This window comes from Mastacembelus armatus, chromosome 14 (assembly GCF_900324485.2).
Source record: "Mastacembelus armatus chromosome 14, fMasArm1.2, whole genome shotgun sequence".
In the NCBI taxonomy this organism is placed as follows: Eukaryota; Metazoa; Chordata; class Actinopteri; order Synbranchiformes; family Mastacembelidae; genus Mastacembelus; species Mastacembelus armatus.
In genome coordinates, this window is record NC_046646.1 from 9382288 (window position 1) to 9405228 (window position 22941).

Here is a 22941-nt window from a genome sequence, read left to right on the forward strand (position 1 = left end):
GACGTTAACAAATCCACAGACGTAGGTTCCAATGGCACATGCAACATTTTTTTTGTTTTTTTTTTTTGCTTTTCATGATCATTGGTGAAAGGCTGTGAATCTCAGTTAGAAAATATGTTGCACATTACCAAATGTACCTGTGTGTCTGTTTATAATTTAAACCCAGTTTGCTCTGATGAAGCCCACTGCTCTAAGAGAATCACGTGTCTGAACAAATAACAAATAAAATTTCTGCTTGTAAAAGAAAAATGTTACTGGGGAATCATGAAGATTTCGAACTGCAGAGCCAGACAAGCGTTGCTGATAATGAAATTAGCTGCGTGTCCTGATGACAGGACTTTGTATTAAAATCTGTGAGTTAGCCTACCTGAATAAATTTGACTTGACTATGCTCCAAACTGCGATAAATTCGACAGTCTGGAACATTGTGGGGACACTTTGGAAAATGATTAACTTAGATAATCGTTTTTCAGTCGTCATGCAAAAAAAACAAAGCAGAAAATAGCATCAATAACTGAAGTGTATGGGCTGAAATAGAAAACAGTTTTGTCTCCCTGAGGAAATGGCCCCAATAACATAAACGGAATGAAACTTAATTTCATTTAAAAGAACATTAAAAAAAAAAAACACAATAAACAGCGTGAGTGTGGTCTGACTTGTGGTGAGATTTCTCTTCCACCTCATCTTTTAAAAATGAAAATTTGCACAATGAATGAAAATTTGTCAAATGAATCTTTGAACGCTTTGCGTATATTTCAGTGTGGGTGATGTTTGACAGACGCAAAGTCCCTTCCTGAATTCAGATTTAATCAAACTGAACTTGAACGCCTCCGACTCTAGAGATTTCAGTTTAGGAGGAGTTTCTGACTCCTTAGTTCTGTTAGGACCTTTATCGAAACGTGTTGCACAGCGTGCGAGTTGGGCAGAGCAGTGGCGATTACTGGGACCTGCGGAGACTCTTTGGTGTGCAAAGTTCGGTTTCCTGGCCAAATAAACTCTTTCTGGGAAATGAGCCAAACTAACAGACAGATACCTTGTAGCAATGTTTGGCCAGGAAGGGAAAAAATGAAGACGGGCGACGGTGCGAGTACTCCCAGCATGGTGCTAAAAAGTGAAGAAAGTCTGGTCTGTTTCACCAAAAACTCGGGAGGCATTAATCCGCAAGCCTGTGCCATGGAAAAACACTGCTGTCTGACAGCTGCCCCTCAGGAGGAGTTCTTCAATGTTGGCTGCAGTGTGGGCGACAGTCCCTCTTTTTCTGCCTGCGCCACAATCTCAGAAACAGCCAGGGAGCTTTGCAAAGCTGTGTCCGTGTCGCTGGGTCTGACCATGGAGTCCAGTGACATGGGCGACGCGGACGCTGCTCTCCCACCGTGCGCTGCAAATGACCAGATACGCGGAGAGTATTTATTCGGAGTGGGAGCCGCACCCGTGAGTTGTCCCGGAGCCGAGGCTGCCCTCACCGAGTACAGGTGTCCCGACAGACACGAGCGCTCCCTCCACAGCCAGAAGCAACTGGTGGAAGTGTACGAAACTTCCGACTCCCGTGCGCCTCTGGTTCACCTCAACTCCAAGCGAACACCTGCGGATGAGCAAAACTTCATACTGTGTGAGGCTGATGACAGAAATTCAAAAGAGATAGATCATCTGGACACGGCGCACACCGTCTCTTGCCCTTATGTCCCAGACAGCTTGACACACTTCGGCCAGACGGCCACAGAGAGGCCGTGTCGGGTCTACAAACCCCGCGACGAAGCTAGAGACTTCGGAGATGCCGCCGAGGGCAAGTTCGGTGGTTATCAGCACGAACAGCTCAGCATCACACCGAAATCTGAGGACACTGAATCTACCGGGGCGTTGTGTAATTACCCCTTTAATAACAAGCACAGCTCCCAGTTTTGGGCTTCGAGACAGTGCGTGAGCACACAGAGCGCAGGAGCCAACACCGCGTTCATATGCCATCCATACGAGCGGAGCGTCATGCGCCCTGATGAGTGGTACCCTGGCGGGCTGCTGAGGCCGCTCTACCCCAACTCCAATTACATGAAGCCTGAAGTCGGCGAATGGGTGGATGTCAGCTACAACGACACTAGGCAAGTAATAATAATAATTATAATTATAATAATAATTTTTATTACATCCCAGTGTCGCCTAAACAACGCTGGGATAATGTTTAGGGCGCAGAAAAGAACGAGCATGTTCTGGTTTCTAGAAGATACAGTAAAGAAAAATTACACCTTGATCATAATTTAATGTAAACTAACTCAAACTTAACTCAAACCTGAGCACAGCCTGACCTTCACATGATGCCCATGGGTGCTGAAAGTCTGTCCTGTCCTCTCCCCCCACCCACTACATGTTTTTGGCCAAGTGTAGACTGACAGTCTTTTGGCAAGTAACAGCAACAAAATGTAACACTTGATCATAACATTTGATATATTTAGTCTTTAACCTGTATACAAACTTAAAACCTGTTTTTGACTTATAAAAAATATAGATTATATGTTCAGATTAAAACAGCTGTAGCTTCTCATCCTCATTGGAAGGAAATTTTTCATATTAAAAAAAGTCACAGTCACATTGAAGCAGCCTTGTCACACTTACGTGTTTTTCCGTAGTCTGAATGTATTTCTATTATGTTGGCAGAATATTATTTCCTAATCATTTAACATTTTTAAATCACATCAAGTGGTTAATGACCTTCTGTCTTGTGTTACATTAAAGTAATATTGTGCTGAGCTTATAGTTTTTAACTTGTATACATTAACATGCTCTCACAAATATATACACACACAAAATTACCCAAGAAATTAAATGGCATTTGTGTTTATTTCAAAGGCAACGCAATGTATTATTCAATACAGCTTTAACTGCTAACAAATCTTACACGTCTGCTTAGAAACATTAAAATGTGTTGGCCAAACAACATTTCTCCACTGTGGAGAAGCTGTCATTGAGCAGGCAAGAAGAAAAAAACAAACATTTTACACCCATGACTATAAGAAAATTACATAAAGAAAAAAAACTGGACAACATTTTTAGAATTATTTTTAAAGAGTACTGACTTATTGCACAGTTTATATATGAATGAAGCAGCACTTCAGTAGAATAATATATAGATGTGCCATGTCAGTACAGGCAGGTGTTTCTGTTATTTAGCCTGCTCTCACTGGCGACTGTGTGTGTGCTTGGTGAGGCCCAGTACGTTGTCGGGGTGTGCTCTGACCAGAGCCTGAACAAGATGAGCTGATCCAGTATTATTGCTATTATTTTAACGTATTACAAATATACCGGTTTTGGTATATACGCCGGATATTCTCCATCACACGGTGCCATCAGTGAAGCGTCCCAATTTCATTCTGCAGCATGACAGAAAGCCCATATGTACAGGAGGAGCACAGGAAGAGACAGAACCTGATGAGACAACCGACTGTAAATCCACAGACGGTCACACTAAATACTGCTTTGATTTAAGTTTGTTTTTCATTTTACCGCATTTTGGATGTAGTTCATCAATAAACAAAACTGTCAGTTTACTTTCATTGACTGAAACGTAATAAATAAATAGGAGAAATGTCAGCGCAGAAGATTTATACAGTCACCTGTTGGGGCTTAGTGTTGCTGCACTGTTGGAATAGTGAAAGTTGATGGAGCTATCAACACTGTTAATGATACAAAGCAAGAAAACAGAAGCAACATTAAAAAAAACACAGTGTAAAAATGCATCACTGGTCTTCATATAAAACAACAGTTATATGGTAAAAAAAATCTTGTTATTGTGCATTTTGGTAGAGGAGGTTTCCACTGTTTGTACATAAAGTTGTACATTTATACTCATTCTCTTGAAACTGCACATGAAGCTCGATCTACAGTGTACTGCACATTAGAAGCATAAACACCGTGTCGGCACAGACGAAAGTCTGAAAATCACTCTGCTCTTTCAGTGACAAGTCCCATATTTTGACGGTTGCTCAATCCTTGTGTCCTCTGCTCGGACTACACAGGTCCCCTGGTCTTAACATCTATCCACCCTCTAGGCCTGGTCACAGTGTGTAAGGTCACAGAAGACAAACAAAATACAAACGTGTGTGAAAAACAAAACAGCAAAGCAAATACATGGTAACAAACTTGTGAAACTTAAAATAATGTAGACCTGTTTTCACTGAGGGCTGGCTCACTGACTCGGTTTGGAATGGACCTAGATTTAGTCAAGTCTACAATTAAGGGAACAAATTTCCCAAAAAACTAAAAGCAGCTCCAGGAATTAACAAAAACTTTAAACTCCTTAAAGTGTAACATTATGGTTGAAAATTAAAAAAAAAAACAGGAGTTTAAATTTGAGTAAAAGCTCTTTAGTTATTCTTTAATTAATGTGCTTCATCAGTGGTTTAATCAGACATTTCAGGATTTCAATATACAGATGGTAAAGAATTGAACACCTAAACCATTCAGGTGAACATTTAACAGTTTGATACCCTCACAATCAATTTGATACATTTTAGCTCCAATTGAATATTAACTCAGCTCAGAGTCAGAGTATCATATTTTTTTGTACAAACTGTCATTTACATTTGTAAAACCTGACACACGCATTTGTTACTAGTATTGAAAGTAATTTATCACCACAATTATCCGACCCCTGAATTACCTATTTATTGCTGTTCTGTAGTGTTATAATTATGAATTAAACAGTCAGTATTATGCCATGACTAAGTATGACCTATAAATCACATTCTGACAGTGATAAATTACACACAACATAGCAGGTTGGCTTTTTTTTTTACATGTTTTAGTAATTGTTTTCATTCTGCTTCATATTTCCCTGCTGGCTTGCACTGGTCTCTTCCATTTCAGGGCTTTAACCATGCACTGTGTCCTGACAGCACTGTTTAACTGGACCTTAGCTGCTCTTGCGCAATGAAGATTTTCTTCTGACATATGCAGCTGTTCTCCAGGATGGAAACACCTGTAGCACATGTACCATTATTTCTTCAGTGACAGGCACCAAAAACATAACGATGGCTGATTTTAGCACATTTTCCAGTTTGTCTACACTTCTTAAAGAATTTTTCATCTTCTCTCAGTCACAAAGTATTATTACACTTGGGCCACAGGTCCTATCCTCGGAAAATTAACATACATTTGTGGTGCATTTACCAGAGATGCAAACTGTTTGTGTTTGCAAACCTCAGAAATAGAAATCCCGCTCAGAAAGTAACCCCATGGTGCTGGAAAGCTCTAGTCCACAGAGTCTTCCTGACATATGTGATCACGTGGCTCAAGCCACCAGCCAAAATATCAATTTTTATTTCCAAGCAACTTCACTCTCATTACATGTCCACCCTGGCCAAGTTAACTCTATGCATCTACATCTGCTCATACATGTATTATATTTGATACGATCAAAAATCGTTAGTGCCCATAAGCAGTATTTGAAATATTATCATTATTTTTATTATTATTAAATGTCAACACTGCAAAAATGAATAAAGTAAAAGATTGTCACACAGTAAACACATTATGTAACCGATCTTCTGTTGTACCTAGTTAGTCTTCTTTGGTAAACACAAGTCATTTTGATTTCGTTGTTTTGCCCGGGGCAGCCAATCCTAACATCAGTTTAAACATGAATGGAAGAAGTTTGGAGGGTGTGCACAAAGTACACGCACAATGAAGTTACAGCAAAGAAATGTTTGACTTATTTTAAACTGAGACTGTTGTCCATTTTAAACATTTGCTGATAAATTTATAAATCTTTGAAAAGGTTCTGCATGCTTTTTTAAAAATTTTCTAAAGTTACATTGGCATGATTGCTCAAGTATGACCATTGGGAATACAAAGGACACAAGAGTCTGATTTTCTTCATAAACATTTTTTTCTAAGAGGCTGCAACATCATTTGACTGAGACTGATCTTTACTAAAAGTGTGAAGCTTATTATTAATGGTAGTGCACAGGCCAAATGATTACTTATGAACAACAGATACTTTGGATGACGGAGGAGACAACACTTGGTGATCCCACATGCTGCAGGTCGCTGAAAAACACTTCGCATTTAGACGATAATTACTTCACATCCATTCTTTCCACGGTAACTTTCTGCATTGGTCGTAAAATGAAAAACAACAAAGTTTGGTTGTTGAAATTAACGCTGCATGCCGCTGACACCAACATGCCCTTTCACCTGCTATCTGTGATGTCTCTGAGATGGTGAATGATTGAGAATACTGTCTGGCACCAGTGTCTCTGGCTTTTAGAGCTTAGTACACCAAGACCCCGTATCACTGCGTATGTACAAGGAATTGCAAAACCAAACACAGGAATCCAGAGGAAATCAAAATTGTTGAACTTGTTGTTTTGCCTCTTAGTTCTCCTGCTGAGTTGGTCCTTATTAGAAAGAATTTGTGTCAGAAAATGATTTACCAAGATGATGGACATACACTGCAGATTCACCTGGTCTAAACATTTAGTGCCATCTTAGAAAACATCACAGTTGTCGCTGCCAGTAATAATTGTAGTTTTAGTTTATTTGTGTGCTGACCTAACTGAAATATTGGGTAATATGTGATTTTGCTAAGATAAAAATATACTTTAATGATGTCTTGTTATTTTTGTAAATGTTTTTGAATATTTGTTTTACTTAGTTCATGAAGCTGTTTTATAAAATCCTTTTTTCAACTTGGTGGCATAGATTGTATTGGAATTGTTAGATGAACCAATGACTAATTTTATTTTTAGCAGCCAGCGGTTTTTAGAGGGGCTATAGCAAATGACTACAGCCTCATCTGTGTGTTGAGTGAATTTTCACATCGGAGAAGGATCACAGCGCTTACCTGTCAGATGCAGCGAACGCACTGCAGCAACACATGTACAGTGGTGGAATTAAGTGCTTATGTTGGTATTTACAGACTACAGGATCGGTTCACAATCCTTGGCCACCCTGTGCTGTATGTCCCCTGACAAAGGAAGACCTGCATGTTGTTACTTTACAAATGAAAACCAGTGTTTGTTAAACTGTTTAGATTTGGCATAACACTGGAAACACAGTTTACAGGCTGACAAACCTGTTTTTTTTATACAAACATATTAGTTTGAAATGAGGCAAACAAATGGAACTCAAACAGACAGAAGCAACTCCGGAGGAAAGCAGGTATTTCAAATACTTTATCAATATTTTTCTACTGCACAATCAGGGCATTGGCTCATTCAGCATCACAGACAAATACTGTCAGTACACCACAGGGCACTAAACAGAGAACACAGAATAATCTTAATCCTCGGCTGCAGTACTCCAGCAGCACTGCACAGGGAAAATGGCACAAATCAGAGTTTGCTGACATTTATACTGTAGTTAGAAAACATTAGATTACTGAGGACCATTATGTTTTGATGAATGAAAAAAATTGTGGTTTCATATAAAGCAGTTCAGCACAGAATGAATATCATTTGTCTGTATTGAGTCAGAGAATACATGTGTCTCTGCAAAGTATTCAGTTTTAGTATTCAGTATTCAGTCTTATCTATTACTGCCATTTAAAACACACACACATATATGCATACCGTTAGCTCTATGCCTTACCTAAAGGTCTGAGGGGACATGAAGCTGATCCCAGTTGCTTGTGAGAAAGTCTGAGCAGGTCGTCAGTCTATAGAGACGAGCATAGAGCCAACATACAGTGACAATCACATTCACACCTTTGGGTAAGTTTCAGTGGTTAATTTATACTGTCTGTGGTGGCATAGTGGTCTTGACACAGTCATCAGTTAAATGTGTAGAAACAATCCTGCGAGTTTCTTGTGTTACTTACCGTTTATTTTGGTTTGTATGACCTATATAAAATCACCCCTAATTTAATCCTAAGGAAAAGCTGAAGCAGAGGGTTGCACAGAGGTATGACTAATGGGAAACATTGTGTTTTGGGTGGGGTTAAAAACTGTGAACCTCTCTTTCTCTTTACCCCTCTAAGTGATACTATTCCACAGTGTCTTCTATATTAATTTCATAGTGGATTATTAGCAATTGCCTTTCTTGATCTGTGCCTTTGGGGAGTTGGCATGTAGATCTGGGCATGCATATTTTTCGCATTTATTGCTGATGGATCCCAGGCACTCTTCAGCTGCTCTTCTTGTTTAAACTGGCATGTCATTTTAATCTTAGCCTTGACTAGACTTCAGTCTAAACATGTCTACTTTAATTATAGGTTTCATAACTTATTCGTGTTATGTGTGAAAAAAAAAATCAAACTTTGAACAGCTGGCCTTTGCATGTAAATGCTGAAGAATAGTGTTAACTTCGTTTTTCAATTTTAGATTCTGTATCTATATGAATTCTGTTGTCCTAATGTCCTTTGTCACCAGAAATTAGGAATCAGTACATCAGGAAATAGTGGAAGTTCTTCAGTTAAGCTTCATCCTTGTCACTTTTACACCGTACCCTGCTATCTGAGTTGCACGTCACTCAGACATCGTTATGTCTGAGTTTTTTCCAATCTGTCTGTGTTCAAGGCTGAAGCTGGGTGTCCCCACCCACTCTCCTCCTTGGCCGCAGGGTTGTTGCTCAAAGCTTTCCCACACTGTACTCCGTCATCACTCTGAGGGAGAGAGGCTTTATTATTTATTATTTATTTTTTATTATCTTCTTATTGAAGATAATAAAAAATAAATTAAGGGTATTAAATAAATTTAATACCAAAATGAAAATCAATCCAATGTCAGTCATCAGTTAAATTAGCAGCTTATTGTTATTATCAGATATGTGTCCCGCATCTCTTTATGGTTTAAAACAGTCATGTTTCATATGTTTGACTGCAGGTTTGATGCTGGCAGAGAGCACATGTTTCCTATGGAGTTCTTCTTCCCACCACAGAGGACATGCTTGATCTGTTCAGACGAAGCGTCTGGCTGCCATTATGGTGCACTCACCTGTGGTAGCTGCAAGGTTTTCTTCAAAAGAGCTGCAGAAGGTAAAGCTTCGAGGGGCGGGGTTCATGCCCCTAACCTTTTTTTTTTTTTTTGCACTTTTGCAGATGCCAGTATTCAGCTGTTTTCTTTTACTTCACCTGGAGTGACCTGTGGTTTCTCTGTTGGTGAAGGCAAACAGAAATACCTGTGTGCAAGCAAAAATGACTGCACTATTGATAAGCTAAGAAGAAAGAACTGTCCGTCATGTCGGCTGAAGAAGTGTTTTGAAGCTGGAATGACTCTTGGAGGTAGGACGGATTCATGTACTAAACTCTGATTTAACAAAACAATTATTTATGCTACTTTCTTTTGTGTTTTTTTAAATAACCTACTCACCACTGTTTATTTCATTAATACTGGTATCAGTATTAATATCAATATCAACTGCATGAATGATTATGCATTAAAATATATATATTTGTGCAGTATGGGCTGTAATAATGTACTACATACTGTGTGAGCAAAGCACACAACAGAGAAAGTGAAGTCCTAAAAGTGAAACTATTAATGGTTTCCCAAGACCAAGTACTTTATTCTCTCTACACTGCACATCTTAGCCGGCTCTCTCCAATTGTAGCATCATCACAATAGGGGATGTTACTGATAATCAAGCCCCTGACTGAGCTGCCATGCAATTTAGACCTATTCCATTCACTTCTCCTTACTGTCACCCAGACCTGTTCGTCATATTACACTGTAGAGATTGACATGTAGTGGACTAATTTTAGTCTTGTGTTCAATTTTCACTCTCTTCCATTTTCTCATTTTGTTAACGGTGAAAATTGTACTAGAAGCACAAAGCTGACATGAGACATGTGAATTAAAGCAGCAGACATGCTGGTAATTTTGCCACCAGTCACTGACAAACTCATGGAGGGAAAATGTGATCTAATGCTGTGATTGTCAGTAAAAAGGCACACATTTTCTAGTTGTGGCTAAAAGATCCTCTCACTTATGTTCTCATCATGGACATGTAATTCACTCGTGGCATTTCACAGGAAAATTTATGACAATAATTTGTAGCTGTGGAGGCAGAAAAATTATACATTTGGGCTTATTATCTGAGGGACTTCTTACTAAAAGTACTTGAAAGAAATGGTATGAAATAGTTAAATAAAACACGTTCTAATTAGTCTAATATGATTTTGATTAATTCTTTACAAACATACATATGATAAGATCATATAAAGGTCTTTTATTTGTTTCACTTCAGCGGTTTATAGATGCGGTGAAATCTCTGCTTGTTGAGTTTGGAATCTGAGATTGAAATAGTTATTGGAAATTTCATTTTTTTAAAATTTGAATTCCAAGTTATGTCTGAAATGTTAATTACATCCTCAAACAGAAGCCGAGCAGGGAGGTTACCCTTGCCAACCCATGAAATCACTCTCAGTCTGCAGCAACCTGAAGGAAGATCACTGTACATCTGCACGTCTTGTGCAGTAATTCAAATACTCATATATATTTTATCAGTCTGTCATGATTTAAAGCTTTGCATGGTTTAGGACCTCTGCCTCTGACTTTCTGAGGCCTTTAGATCCTTCTCATAAACTTTTCCAGAACAATTTTAGTCTCTAACAGAAGATAAGATCAAAAAAGGCAGGTTTAGGTTTGTTCTGGTATCATTAAAAGATTTAATTTCCTGATGAAATTACGTTTCTTTTACATGGTCGTAAAATCTTTTTGAGGCTTTATTAGATATCAGGTCAGGTTTGGACTTCAGGTTTTTAAGGCATTTGTAAATCACTTTTGTTCCCAGTAGCATTTTTCTGTTTTCTCTGTAGTGTTTCTCAAATGCCTCCAAAGTGTCTCGACTGTTGTGAGAATCAACTAACACGTCTACCTGCTATTTATGTGACGCAGATTTGACTCAGTATTAAAGCTGTTCTGAAGAGTTGAGCTCTGACTCCATGCCCTCTGCCCCCCTTTTACAGTCATAACGAGATAATAACACTATGATGTTACTGTAGTCGTAGCAAGACGTGCATTTAATCGGATGGCCGTCTAGCTGTATTTTTAAAAATGCACATGAGAAATGACCTCTCTCACAGACCTCTTAACAATAAGTCACGTATTTGATTTGCTGTGAATCTGACTTGATGACTTTTTGCAGACTGACACCTGGCTGCAGACTGTGATCATCTCTCCCTGGATGACAAATATGGCCTGTTCCTTTTAAGACTACATAGGCCTTGGTTTTAACACTTCACCAGTTTTCATTAGTCGTGATTTATTAACTCAGCAACAAGTACATTTGTCTGTATGTTCAATCAGCTGAGCTGAAATCCACCACTCTTTTACTCTCCAGATTCTCTACCAGACTTTTAATGATGTTTGGCTCCTCTCAGACTTCAGGAAAAATCAGCAGCTTTGCTGAATGAACACACAAGAAAGCTGAACATAAATGGAAGAGCACAAATGAACTGCATTTCATTAAAGCTTAAAGGAGCTTATATCATTCTGCTGTAAAGCTGCTAAAAAAAAACATATCTCTCTAATATTATCTCAGAGGACTCTTGTAAACCTGTTCAGAAATAATGACCATCTCATCACTGCCCTAAGCCTGTGTTCTCTTGAAGGCTGTGAAGAATTCTTCACCATCTTCTCTCAGACAGACGACAATATTACAGGTCGATTTCTACCCCAAAATTATAAGTTAGTTTATCTTCCTACTGATGTATCCAATTTGGAGTTTTTCCCATAAAAATTGTCTTCACATTAATTTACATTTCCATGTTTATTTGACATCCTACCTACTAAACAGCTAAATGAGGTTACTGGGAGCTTCATAGTTCACATTTGTCAAATTATCATTTCCTCATTTATAGCACAGGCTCTGCTTGGCCACATAGAGCAGTTAGTATTATATCATATAATATTTTTTGACAGAGATGACCCACAGTTATGTCTTCATGTCAACCACACTTGCAGTGAAACATGCAGTGTTGGAATCAAGCACTGGATGTCTGTCAACTTTCTCCAGTTTCAAGAGGAAAAATTGTTATTTTTGACCCAACAAGCTTAATAATCAAAACAGAAGAAAGATTTGGCCTCATGCAAAACTGAATTTTGAGAAACAAGTTCAAGGACTTATTCAAGTTTTTAATCAGGTGTAAAAATAAAATCTCTAAAGCAAAGCCATTTATTCCTGCTGTTGAGCCAAAACAACATAATTCATGCTTTTATTTTATTCCCTATTTCAGTTCAGGGACTAGAGTACAAGGGGCAAAAAAAAAAGCATGGCAAGGTTTTTGTTCCTTTACAACAGTTTTCCAGTCCTTGCACACTGTGTTTGTATTGCACCGGTATGTAAAGTTGTGCTGTCCTGTGACGCCTAAGCTTTTTGGTATTCAGGACTTGCAAAGTACAATATAACATTTGTTTAGATAAATAGGACCCATTTGTTAGGACAAATAGGAAAAAAGTTTACCCATGCCAAAGATAACAGGGGTACATATGTGTCAGTGAAGGCACCACAGACAGAAACGTTTTGTCTGTGGTGTCTAGCACTACAGTCACTGCTGCTCCAGCCACAACACCTTCCACTAACCTGCTAGAGGTTACCTGATACATCGCTGTAGTATAAGCCAAGTTTTGTTTGCTTGTTTTTTCCAAATATGTTGGTGTATTACTAAGATAATTAGTAAATTAGTTTCAGCTCTTTTGTCCAAAGAGTTTCAGGGATTTGTACGGTTATTCTGATCTTCAGTGGAACCAGTGACTTAATTCCAAAAATAAATAAACCACTCAGAAAGAAACTACAAAGTTTGTTGTAACAAGGGAAATAAATGTCCATGAGTGCGTATCTGTAACTCATGCATGACACAAATCATCCCTTACCATGGGTGGGCGCAGCTGAGCGAGCCAACAGGGCCTCTCCTTTAGTTGCAGTTACAACCAAGCTCCACTGGTCGCCTCCTCTCTCAAACACCATCATGCCATAGTTCAATAACTGGCTTCATTCGAGTGGCGGCAGATGTTGGAATCCACAGATATATCATGATGCAACTTTTCTTTTGAACCTGCTGGTGTTTTAGCAACAGCTTTTTCCCTGTTGCTATTAAGTAAACTACATGGCAGCAGTCAGATCTGTTTTGGTTCCCTGTAACAGCAGACCTGGAAACAGAGATATGTTAAAACAGGGAAGGCAGTAGGAAGTCTAATCCCATTCATATGCATGCACTGCCCAAACTACAATCATATGAACTATATGAATGAAGTTGAAACTCAATGAACTACAACTACCAGAGCAGCTAAAAACTGACTTTTTTACTGTTTACTGTCCACAAACCACACAGCTAGCTCTGTGTTTATTTTAAACACCAACTCACATCATTTAAAACTATTAAACTTGTCTAATTGCATAAGTAGATAATATTAAGAGGGTATTTTGATGCATTAGTTTGATAATAAAAAATGTTTGTGCGTCCTAGTATTATCATCATGCAAAAGATTGACCTTAATATTAAAAAGATATTATGTTATTCCCTCTTTAATTACGAGTGTGATCCCAATATTACCCTGTTATTATTAAAGTATCACCCCATTATAGCTACGCAGAGACACATACTATGTTAGTGGCTGCAGCTCATATCATTTTATTGTTCATGTATCTTTTTCATTTGAAAGTTTTAGGCTAACTGTGAGGTAGTTTTAAACACATCACTTTTTACTCTCACTTCTTTTGTCAGACCACCAAGCACAGTGCTCCTGTACACCTTTCCAGAGAACATAATTTATATTAGTTGAGCTAATGATGTAATAACATTTACAACCTGGACACCAAAGTGAGAGCAAATTGTGATCTGCCAGGTTACACATTACAAAAAAGCATTTCAAACAGAGCGAAAAGTGCTAAACTGACCTTCCTGGCTTCTTCTGCAATCAAGCTCAACCCAGGCATCTAAAAAGATGGTTACAATAACAGCGGTGATTATAATGACAATGAGACTGGTATGAGCGCAGAGAGAAATGGACTAAAAATGGGAATCTATTGAGCAGAACATAGCCAGTAGCATATGATTTTAGACAAAATGGGCCTGTAATGGATAAATCTGCAGCTTATTCACTTGAGGTCAGTTTCAGCGAGAAACAGTTTAAGATGCAGACACCACATGCAGCTCAGTGTAAGTGCTGGTCAGTCTACTAATACTGACCCACAGACAATTGACAACATCCTGTCAAATTTATTATTCTTCTGGACTTAGTATAACAATGATTGTGCTTGAATACATCATTTGGATGTCTCCTCTTGTTTATATTGGCTCATTCCACTCAAGCATGGGGATTTTCAGGTTAGCTCAACCCAACCTATTTACACTGTACTCTGCAAAGATCAGACGCCTGCCTAACTGTTGAGAATCTCAGGGAGAAATTTTTAATTTACCATTTTTATTCGAAATATTTGTTATTGGATTAGAAATGGAAATGTGGGACTTCCAAATTATCCTTCTTATATAATCTGCAATTTTCTTTCAACCCTGCTACTTCTGAGAGAGACTTAAGTCATACCTATAACTGGCAGTTCAATATTTATCAAACTGAACTGAAAAGCCAGGCCGCAGGTTTAATGAGACATCCTCCACACAGAAGCTGCAAAAAGCAACAGCATGACAATTAACAGTTACTTTTTACTGTCAGTCAACATTGATGAAATGGATTAAAGAAATAATATGCTGCCTCATAGTTTGATTTTCAGGGGTTTTTAAGCTCCTAAACCTAAAGGAGATTAATTATCAAAGAATTAGACCTTAAAATTGATCTTGTTGTAGATCCTATTTTAACAGAATATAATTATAATTCTTATTGTATTGCTATGTTCTGTATCTTCTCCACCAAATCAAAGACCCAGCTCCAATTTACTGTAGTTTATAAGTGCTGGTTATAATGTGGAGCAGCTGCTTCAGATATTTTTTAGGATGTGCAGGGAAAGAAATTGCAGTTTTGTCGTTGTTGAAGATGGAGTTTGAAGTTTTTTTTTTTTTTAGAAACTCAATAATTGTTGTTTTTGGCATTTTGTGTGTATTTTAATTCCACATAACACACATAAACACATAACACAAACATAACGCAAATCTGCATGATTTACTTGGTTATATAAGTAAAGGATATCTTTTTCTAACTGTATTTATGCATCTCACCAGCAAACACTCACACAGAGGCTGTTCCAGCAGATGAGCCTCATCTGGTCAGAGAGTTTTCCTTCAAATTGAATTTGATTCAGTATCTTCAAAGTTATTAGTGATGTTGTTGGGTAAAATTCCCTTAAGGAGGTTACTTAAAGACCACGGTTGGAGCATGAGGCATTTCTATCAGACGATTTGTGCCATTAGTTTGGCTGCACAAATTTCAAAAGAGTTATCTACAGCAGGTCTACAAGTATGTTCAGATTGTCCTATTTAGCAGCGATGGCCTGAGAGGAAGTAATTTACTGACTTTAAATCAAACATTCAGATTTGATAAATACAGTGTTTATTTGTATTATCCAGAAATATATGAGGGGCAATGGTCTGTCAGTCAGTGACAGAGCATACTGGTAATATTGTAAACAAAAGACTATATCTTAACAGACTAGCCAAAAGAAAGAGAGAAAACTGCCATACTGCAAAATATTATCTCACAATAACTTTTATCCCTTTTTTTAAAAAATCAAGTATCATTGCTAAATCAGTAAAAGCCAGTCAGGTGGACTGGAGACAAATAGTATTATCATTAATTCACTTAAGTTGCAGTCTTTTAACAAATGAACTGATTATCAATATCTTTTGGTTGAAGCACGCAAACTAAAGAAGATCGGACAGCAGAAAAACCCTGAAGAGGATCATCTTCCTCAGGAATCTGCAGAGGTTATCCCGAATATCTCTCCCAAATTGGGCCTGAACCTCAACTCTCAGCTGGTCTTCCTCAATATCCTGGAGGCTATTGAGCCTGAGGTGGTGAATGCAGGACACGATTATGGCCAACCAGACTCAGCTGCTACGCTGCTCACTAGCCTCAATGAGCTGGGAGAGAGGCAACTGGTCAAAGTGGTCAAGTGGGCTAAAGGGCTACCAGGTAGAATACTTGTTGATCAGTTTTAATTTGACTGTATTACTGTACTGCTGTCAATTAATGTATTCTTGTGTTTTTTCATTTTCAAAAGAGTTTAGAGGTTGGTTATGAATTGGTTAATGCTCTGATTCTAAACCTGCTTTTTTGGCCATGTGGGACGTTTGGAAACAAGCAGTACACACAACACTGATACATTATTACCTCCTTTAATGTCAATGTGTTTGCAAAGAAGTGCTTATTTACACATCCCTTTGTGATAACAATAATAATGTTCCACCTCATGACCTATCATAACTGTAACACTGCAGTGTGCCAGCACTTATGTATCATTTCTCTGCTGCAGCTCTTGGTCTAATTCCATTCGTCTTTGGCCTTTTATCAAATGGGTTGCTTGATAGTCAGGATTTTGGGTGGAGTAGTAGCAGTTGTAGTGGAGCTTTTGGGAGTTGTAGTTTCATATAAATATTCTGGTGTTCATGGTGTTTCAGCACCAAATTGTCAGGTTACGCTTTATAACAGAGAATCTTTGTTTTCAGGGTTTAGAAATCTCCATGTGGATGACCAAATGACTGTCATTCAGCATTCATGGATGGGGGTGATGGTGTTTGCCCTTGGATGGAGGTCCTATAAGAACGTCAATGGCAAGATGCTTTACTTCGCGCCAGATCTTGTGTTCAATGAGTATGTACATCTCTGAATTCTTGAATTCAATTGTGCTCTCTGAAAGGATTTTGTCCGGAAGTGATGAGGAGGTGCCCAATGTGCTCTGCTCCCCATTATATTTAGAAATCACACCAGTGAGTAAGCTGGTGTTCTCATACATAAATCAGACAGCATTTTCTTTCTGTCCTTAGGTCTTTCTTCCTCCATTTTTCTGTCATGTGCTCGTGCACAAGCACAAAAACACCTCTAGGATTTTATAAATGTAAAGTACAAATGGCTTATTGGGACAGTGTTCATCTAATTTTGTCCTTAGATGTTCTTTTTTTACTGTAAGTGGGGAACATTACTTTTCAGCATTCATATTCTCAAGGCCCTAGTAAGTGAAGCTGATTCACATCTGAATATTACACAGAACAGCAGTGGGGGGGTCTGTCTGTGTATCAAGGCCTGTCTGTGTATCAGTGGGGAATAATAATTATTCCATGTTATTTACTTCCATCAAATATTTAAAATAGTAGAAAGTGCAGGTTCATCCAAAAATAAGTGGTTGTCTAAACCATGTGCATAAGTTCATTATCTTTCATTTTTGTTCATCTATTGTAACCAAGCCTTGTATATAAATGCATCAATCTTGACATCTTTTATAGTTTTGTAGCTAATTTTATAACTTTAATGATTTTAACCACTACCATTTTGAAAACATTTACCAAAAAATGTAACTTATGAAGTATCGGCGTGTCTGGTGTGACACCTTCACACAAGGACCTTGATATGGTTTTTATATATAGACTAGTGATCTGTCCAGCGTGTACACCACCTTTCACCCCATGTGAGCTGGAATTAGCGCCAGCCCCCCTGCGACCTTGGATGTTCCAGGATAAGCAGAAAATAGATGGATGGATGTAAACATTTAGTAAGATGATATATTTAGAAAAATATGTCTTTTGTGGGAAGAGACCCTCAGTAAAACCCAAACTAAGTGACCAACAGACATGACTGTTGGCACTGGGCAGCTCCCAGATATGAGTGTGAACCTGTGTGAGTGTGAGGCAGGGTATATTTGTGCACGGTGATCCTACACAGAATAAAGCTTAAAGCAGAATTTGTTGAAACTCTCCATGTGTCAGGGAATATGAGATTCAAGTGAAAGCTTCAACAGTAAATACTATTTTACACTGATGACGCTATTCAAAAATGGATACTTAATCACAAATGCCCAATTTATAAGATAGCAAAGTGCACTGAGCTGCTTATTTTTAATGACATGTAAAACTGACCTGTTCGACAGCTCTGTAGTGGTTTGACCCACTAAACCCAAACCCAAATCACTGTGTCACATAAAAACTGAGGCGGACCATTAGTGGGTTGTGTTCTTTGCCTTTGTGCTGTTTTTCGCATCCTTAAATGTGGCACCACAGTCATTATGCAACGGATCAGCAAAGTTTCTGGTAAAGTTTAACACTCTGGAAACAGAATATAAGGATGTATGAAGCATCTGCATTTGATAAAACATCATGGATGGAGCGTAGTAAATGTTTTATTTAAAGATGTAGGAATATATCTCTTATTAGTTTAGACTGATGAGGGACTGAGAACATTCAGCTCTACTTAGCTCACTATCACATCTTTGTCTTTCAATTAGATTTTTGTGATTTACAGTGAAATTTCAGTATTAAACTTCTTTCTTAAACTTAAACCTGCATTGTTTCACCTTTGTCATAAGAACAGGTTACAAACTGCCATTTTCCTGATTCATAACCAAGATAGAACGATTTCATGCTGGAAGAAATGACCAACACTGATCCCTCACGCCGATAAATGAAAATTGTTGAAATACCAGATCATCTTCTATGATGAACTTTAAACCATTGACGAGGAGATTCTCTTGGTTTTACGGAGTTTTGGGTTTTTAACATCTTGCTCTCAGTGTCAAAGATCACACTGCAGAAAAATGTAGTGTTATAAAGATAACTCCCAGTCATTGACCCTATTACAGTTTTCTTTTGTCATACCTTACAGGATAAATGTCCAATGTTTAAAGTAATTTATCCGCCGCCTCTTGTGATTTGAATATTCCCATTCACTCGTGTCTCTCATTCTGACCTTTTTACGTCTGCAGACATCGGATGCACGTCTCCACCATGTATGAGCACTGCATACGGATGAGACATCTTTCACAGGAGTTTGTGCTGCTGCAGATCACCCAGGAAGAGTTTCTCTGCATGAAGGCCTTGCTCCTCTTCAGCATCAGTAAGCAGTGTCCTGTGTACTGTGGAGGTGCTGTAGAGAGAACAACTTCAGAAAGTTAACTGCCAGACATGGACTAAAAACTGTTTTCCGTTTTCATCAGTTCCAGTAGAGGGCCTGAAGAGTCAGAAGTACTTTGACGAATTGCGTCTCACCTACATCAACGAACTCAATCGCCTCATTAACAGTCGGATGACAGCTAATTGTTCTCAGAGGTTCTACCAGCTCACCCGACTCCTGGACTCTCTCCAGATGGTGAGACACCCTGCTATTTATGATTTTAGGTTAACTCTTGTTACACGTACACATGTATCCCTTACCCACGTCAGAACATGTGGCTGTATTTTACTAATTTAGATAGATAAACAGGGAAAACAATCAAGAGTTGTAATCTCACTAATTAGCCTGAACCATTTCTTGGTGATGCATGCAATTTAATCCAAGGATGTCTGTGTTTTTATACTTCATGGAAAAATGCTGCATTCATGCAAGTACAAGCAGAATTTTAAAAGTGCTCAAATCTAACAACTATTCTTCAGCTGTGGATATAATTTAGTTCTCCAAACCATTTTGTGGTAATGAAATTTCAGGGCATTATTTCAGAGTACCTTATTTTTTTTCATGTCTCAAGTCATCGTCAAAACACTGCTTGTAGTACATTTCTTGGAATGATGTCATCTCTTCCTATTTTTTCTTCTGTTTCAGACGGTAAAGAAGCTCCATCAGTTTACATTTGACCTTTTTGTCCAGGCTCAGTCACTTCCCACGAAGGTCAGTTTCCCAGAGATGATTGGAGAAATAATCTCTGTGCATGTACCAAGGATCCTGGCAGGTCTAGCTAAACCAATCTTGTTTCATGAGTAGAACAGTTTTTTTTTAAAAATCAAGAACTGACTCATCTTTGTTGCCTCCGTAAACTTTAACAAAAGGCTTTGAACTGTTTCCCTATGTTTGATCTAATGTCCCATTATCATTAGTCTATTGCTCAACCTATGTTTTCTTTTTCTCCATAATTGAGATTGTTTGTTTAGAGGTGTTAAAGCTTTTATCTGAAGAGCAGCAAGGCATCAGCTGTTGAGAGCTCTGCAGTTTTTGTGGTTTCAGCTGGAGCAGAGATGCTATTTCACACACACAGTAAATAATTACAGCAAGCTAAAAGTAACAGGGTTAAATCTATTATGTTTTGCACGTGACCTTCATTATACATACACTTGACGAGGTACACATAAAAAGTGAAAAGCGAGAAATAGCCCAAAAAGAAATTGAACAGAATCGGAAGACATTTAATTCCTAACAAAAAAAAAAAAAAAAATACAAAAAAAAATACTGTACCTCATTTTTAGGCTGGTTTTAAAAAGTCACATAATTTACTTTGACACTGTTTTTTTTTTTTAACTTTTTATTAAACTTTCTCACAGATCCTGGTGTGACATTAAATGTGTCATTATTCTGTGTAAAAATGCCTGAGAATTTGCTATGACAATCAGTGTAACAGTGATAACCTAAGTTATCGCTGTCATGCTTTGTGACATTAGATTTACTGAAAACAAAAATGAGACTTTCCTACTTGTGTTAATGTACAGCAGTTGTACTGCTGCAGATGCTGCAGATAGTAACTGATACTAAAAACCAACTGCATAATAACTGATTATATTGTTGCTACTACTACCACTTACAGGCTTACATGTTCCTGAAAAACTAGTGGTGTAGAAAGTTCCCTTCTAGTTATATTTACTGCTTCATTAGGATTATGCCACTGACAGCAGTCGAGGGCAGCCAGTTTATTTTTTTTTCACTACTTGACATTGACAAGAAATATATACAGTATGCGCCAGACTGTATTCAACTAGTATTCACTACTGAAAAAAAAAAAGAACTAAAAACTAAATAAGACTTATTTATCTTTAGGCAGACAAATGACATCATGTTTGGTATCGGCCATAAAACCAAAACCTCAACAGCAGAAAGAATATTTCAATATCTACTCTTACAACAACCAAATGTCATGTATGGTCAGTAGTACAATTCTTAGAAAGCACAAAATTAGACACTTTATTTCTCCATAACACGACTTCAAAATCAATTGACATACAATAATTTAATATTAAGATGATTTTACAGTCCAATCCAAAGGCACCATGAATTTGCTGTTATTGCCACAGATGCACTGTGCTTTTTTTTTCTGCATGCTGAACAGTATCTGTGTAGTGTCTAGTGCCATATGGAAAACACTGGATGCCACATCAGCATGTAAAATGAAGACATGACAAATGACAAGTTTAAAGCAATCTGATAGAGCTAAAATATAGTCATCACCTAAAATGCACTAACTGAGGTCCAAAGAAGCTCTTGCCTGTACTCCAACATGCTAGACAACATGGTGTTGATAGCGTCATGCCGTGAGCTGAGCTGCAGCAGCAGGAACTGGGAGATTGAATGAGAACCAGACTCAGACTGCCAGAAATCTTAGATTAGAGCAGTTATGTTCTAGTAGTACAGCGAATCTAAACCTTTGGCCAACTCAAAATTGGAAGGCCTTTAGATGCAGAATGTGAAAGTCCTTGACTGGCCCTGCCAAACCACAGAGATGAAACCCAAGAAGTAATCTGTGGAATGCCTTGATGATAACTGATCACAGACACTTGAGTTAAGCTGCTGAAAAAACTATTACCAATAATTCACTGAGCTGAAAACAGTTACCAGTTTTTGATTAAACCAAGCAGGTTAAAACATAAGAGACTTTGTACATAAAACCAGACACGATGATCAGTGTAATTTAGACTGACACTGTTTCTTTTGGTAAATGAACAGCAGATTAAAATGTTTCTAATCAAGCTATCAAGCTCAAGATTGTTTATTACAATGCAACAAAAGCTAAATTTTCAACTCATCGTCTGTGGCTTCTTCTGCAAAGAATTTTCAGTGGCATTTTATAACTCTTTAAAATGACTTTTTAACTATTTCCTGTACAAGATTGTATATGCATGCACAATGCATTTGTATAACAATATGTGTAACTTTAAGCACCACAAAAAAAGCAACGCATGTATGTCCACGTTTCCCTCAAGTTACCTGTTTTATTATATACTGACTGGACTCATCATTGTTCAACACACAATAACAAGTATGCGAAGGCATGCTTACATTTTGTTGTACAGTGTACAGCAATGAGGTAACAGTTTTGACAATTTTTTGTAACGGATTCATTTATAAACTTTAGTGACGCGTGTACTTCAGCAGCACTAACGTCTTTATGTTGCCAACTTGTCTTTGTGAAAAGGAATGGAGGGATGAAAAAAGAAAATCCAGTAGACAAAAAAAAAAAAAAAAAAAAAAAGAAATAAAAAACAGAAATCAAATATTTTTCATGTACAAAAACTGAAAAATCACTTGCAGCATCAGCAACATCTTAAAAAAATACATGATGCTTAAGTTCGGATCAAATTCTGAAATACTTTTTAAAAAAAAAAATTAAAAAAAAAGAAATTTATCCTAAATGCACTATGTTTGTAAGACTTGGTGACACTTTCCTTATTCCTTTGCCTTATTCTAAATAATGTTTTGGTTTATTTTTTTATGCTGTTTTAGCTTCACACATTATGTGGCAGGAATCTGAAAGCATCACACATCTCAATGACCCCCTTAGATGCTCCTGTAATTTTTAATGATTTAATCACAGTAAGCTATAGTGTTTGTATGACGTCAATGAACAATAGCTCCTATGTGCCCAGTGTACTGTATATTAACCTGGTTCTTTGTATATGCTACAGTAACTGTATATATTGATTAGTTTAATGTGTGTTTTGGTGTCTAAACGCTTGACTTTTAAAATCATCCCTTGTATGATTTATACCTTTTGTGACCTGTTTTGTGTTTTTCAAAGGTGTAAAGCTGCATCATCTTTTAAAAGCTATTAAAATAATTCTGACTCTGGAGATGGGGGAAGTTTGTTTGAAAATTCAAGCAAATGTGCACACTATATGAAGTAGTTAAAGCAGATTTCTGTCATTTCTCATCACAC

General features: G+C 37.7%; 1 protein-coding gene across 1 annotated transcript; it reads left to right on the forward strand.

Annotated features, from left to right (window-relative positions):
- Window positions 1-808: 808 nt before the first annotated feature.
- On the forward strand, window positions 809-22853 carry LOC113143402 (androgen receptor-like). Its single transcript, XM_026328999.2, has 8 exons — window positions 809-2093; window positions 8811-8962; window positions 9092-9208; window positions 15735-16013; window positions 16547-16691; window positions 18793-18923; window positions 19024-19175; window positions 19626-22853. The coding sequence occupies exons 1-8, from the start codon at window positions 1009-1011 to the stop codon at window positions 19782-19784; spliced, it is 2220 nt and encodes a 739-aa protein (XP_026184784.1). The 5' UTR covers window positions 809-1008; the 3' UTR covers window positions 19785-22853.
- Window positions 22854-22941: the final 88 nt, after the last annotated feature.

What these genes read in the sequence shown, in the direction of transcription:
- LOC113143402 (XM_026328999.2), top strand. Translation starts at nt 1,009, where the DNA reads ATGAGCCAAACTAACAGACAGATACCTTGTAGCAATGTTTGGCCAGGA. An exon ending in GTCAGCTACAACGACACTAG is followed by an intron (nt 2,094 to 8,810) that starts GCAAGTAATAAT and finishes GTTTGACTGCAG; the next exon opens with GTTTGATGCTGGCAGAGAGC. An exon ending in AGCTGGAATGACTCTTGGAG is followed by an intron (nt 9,209 to 15,734) that starts GTAGGACGGATT and finishes TTTTGGTTGAAG; the next exon opens with CACGCAAACTAAAGAAGATC.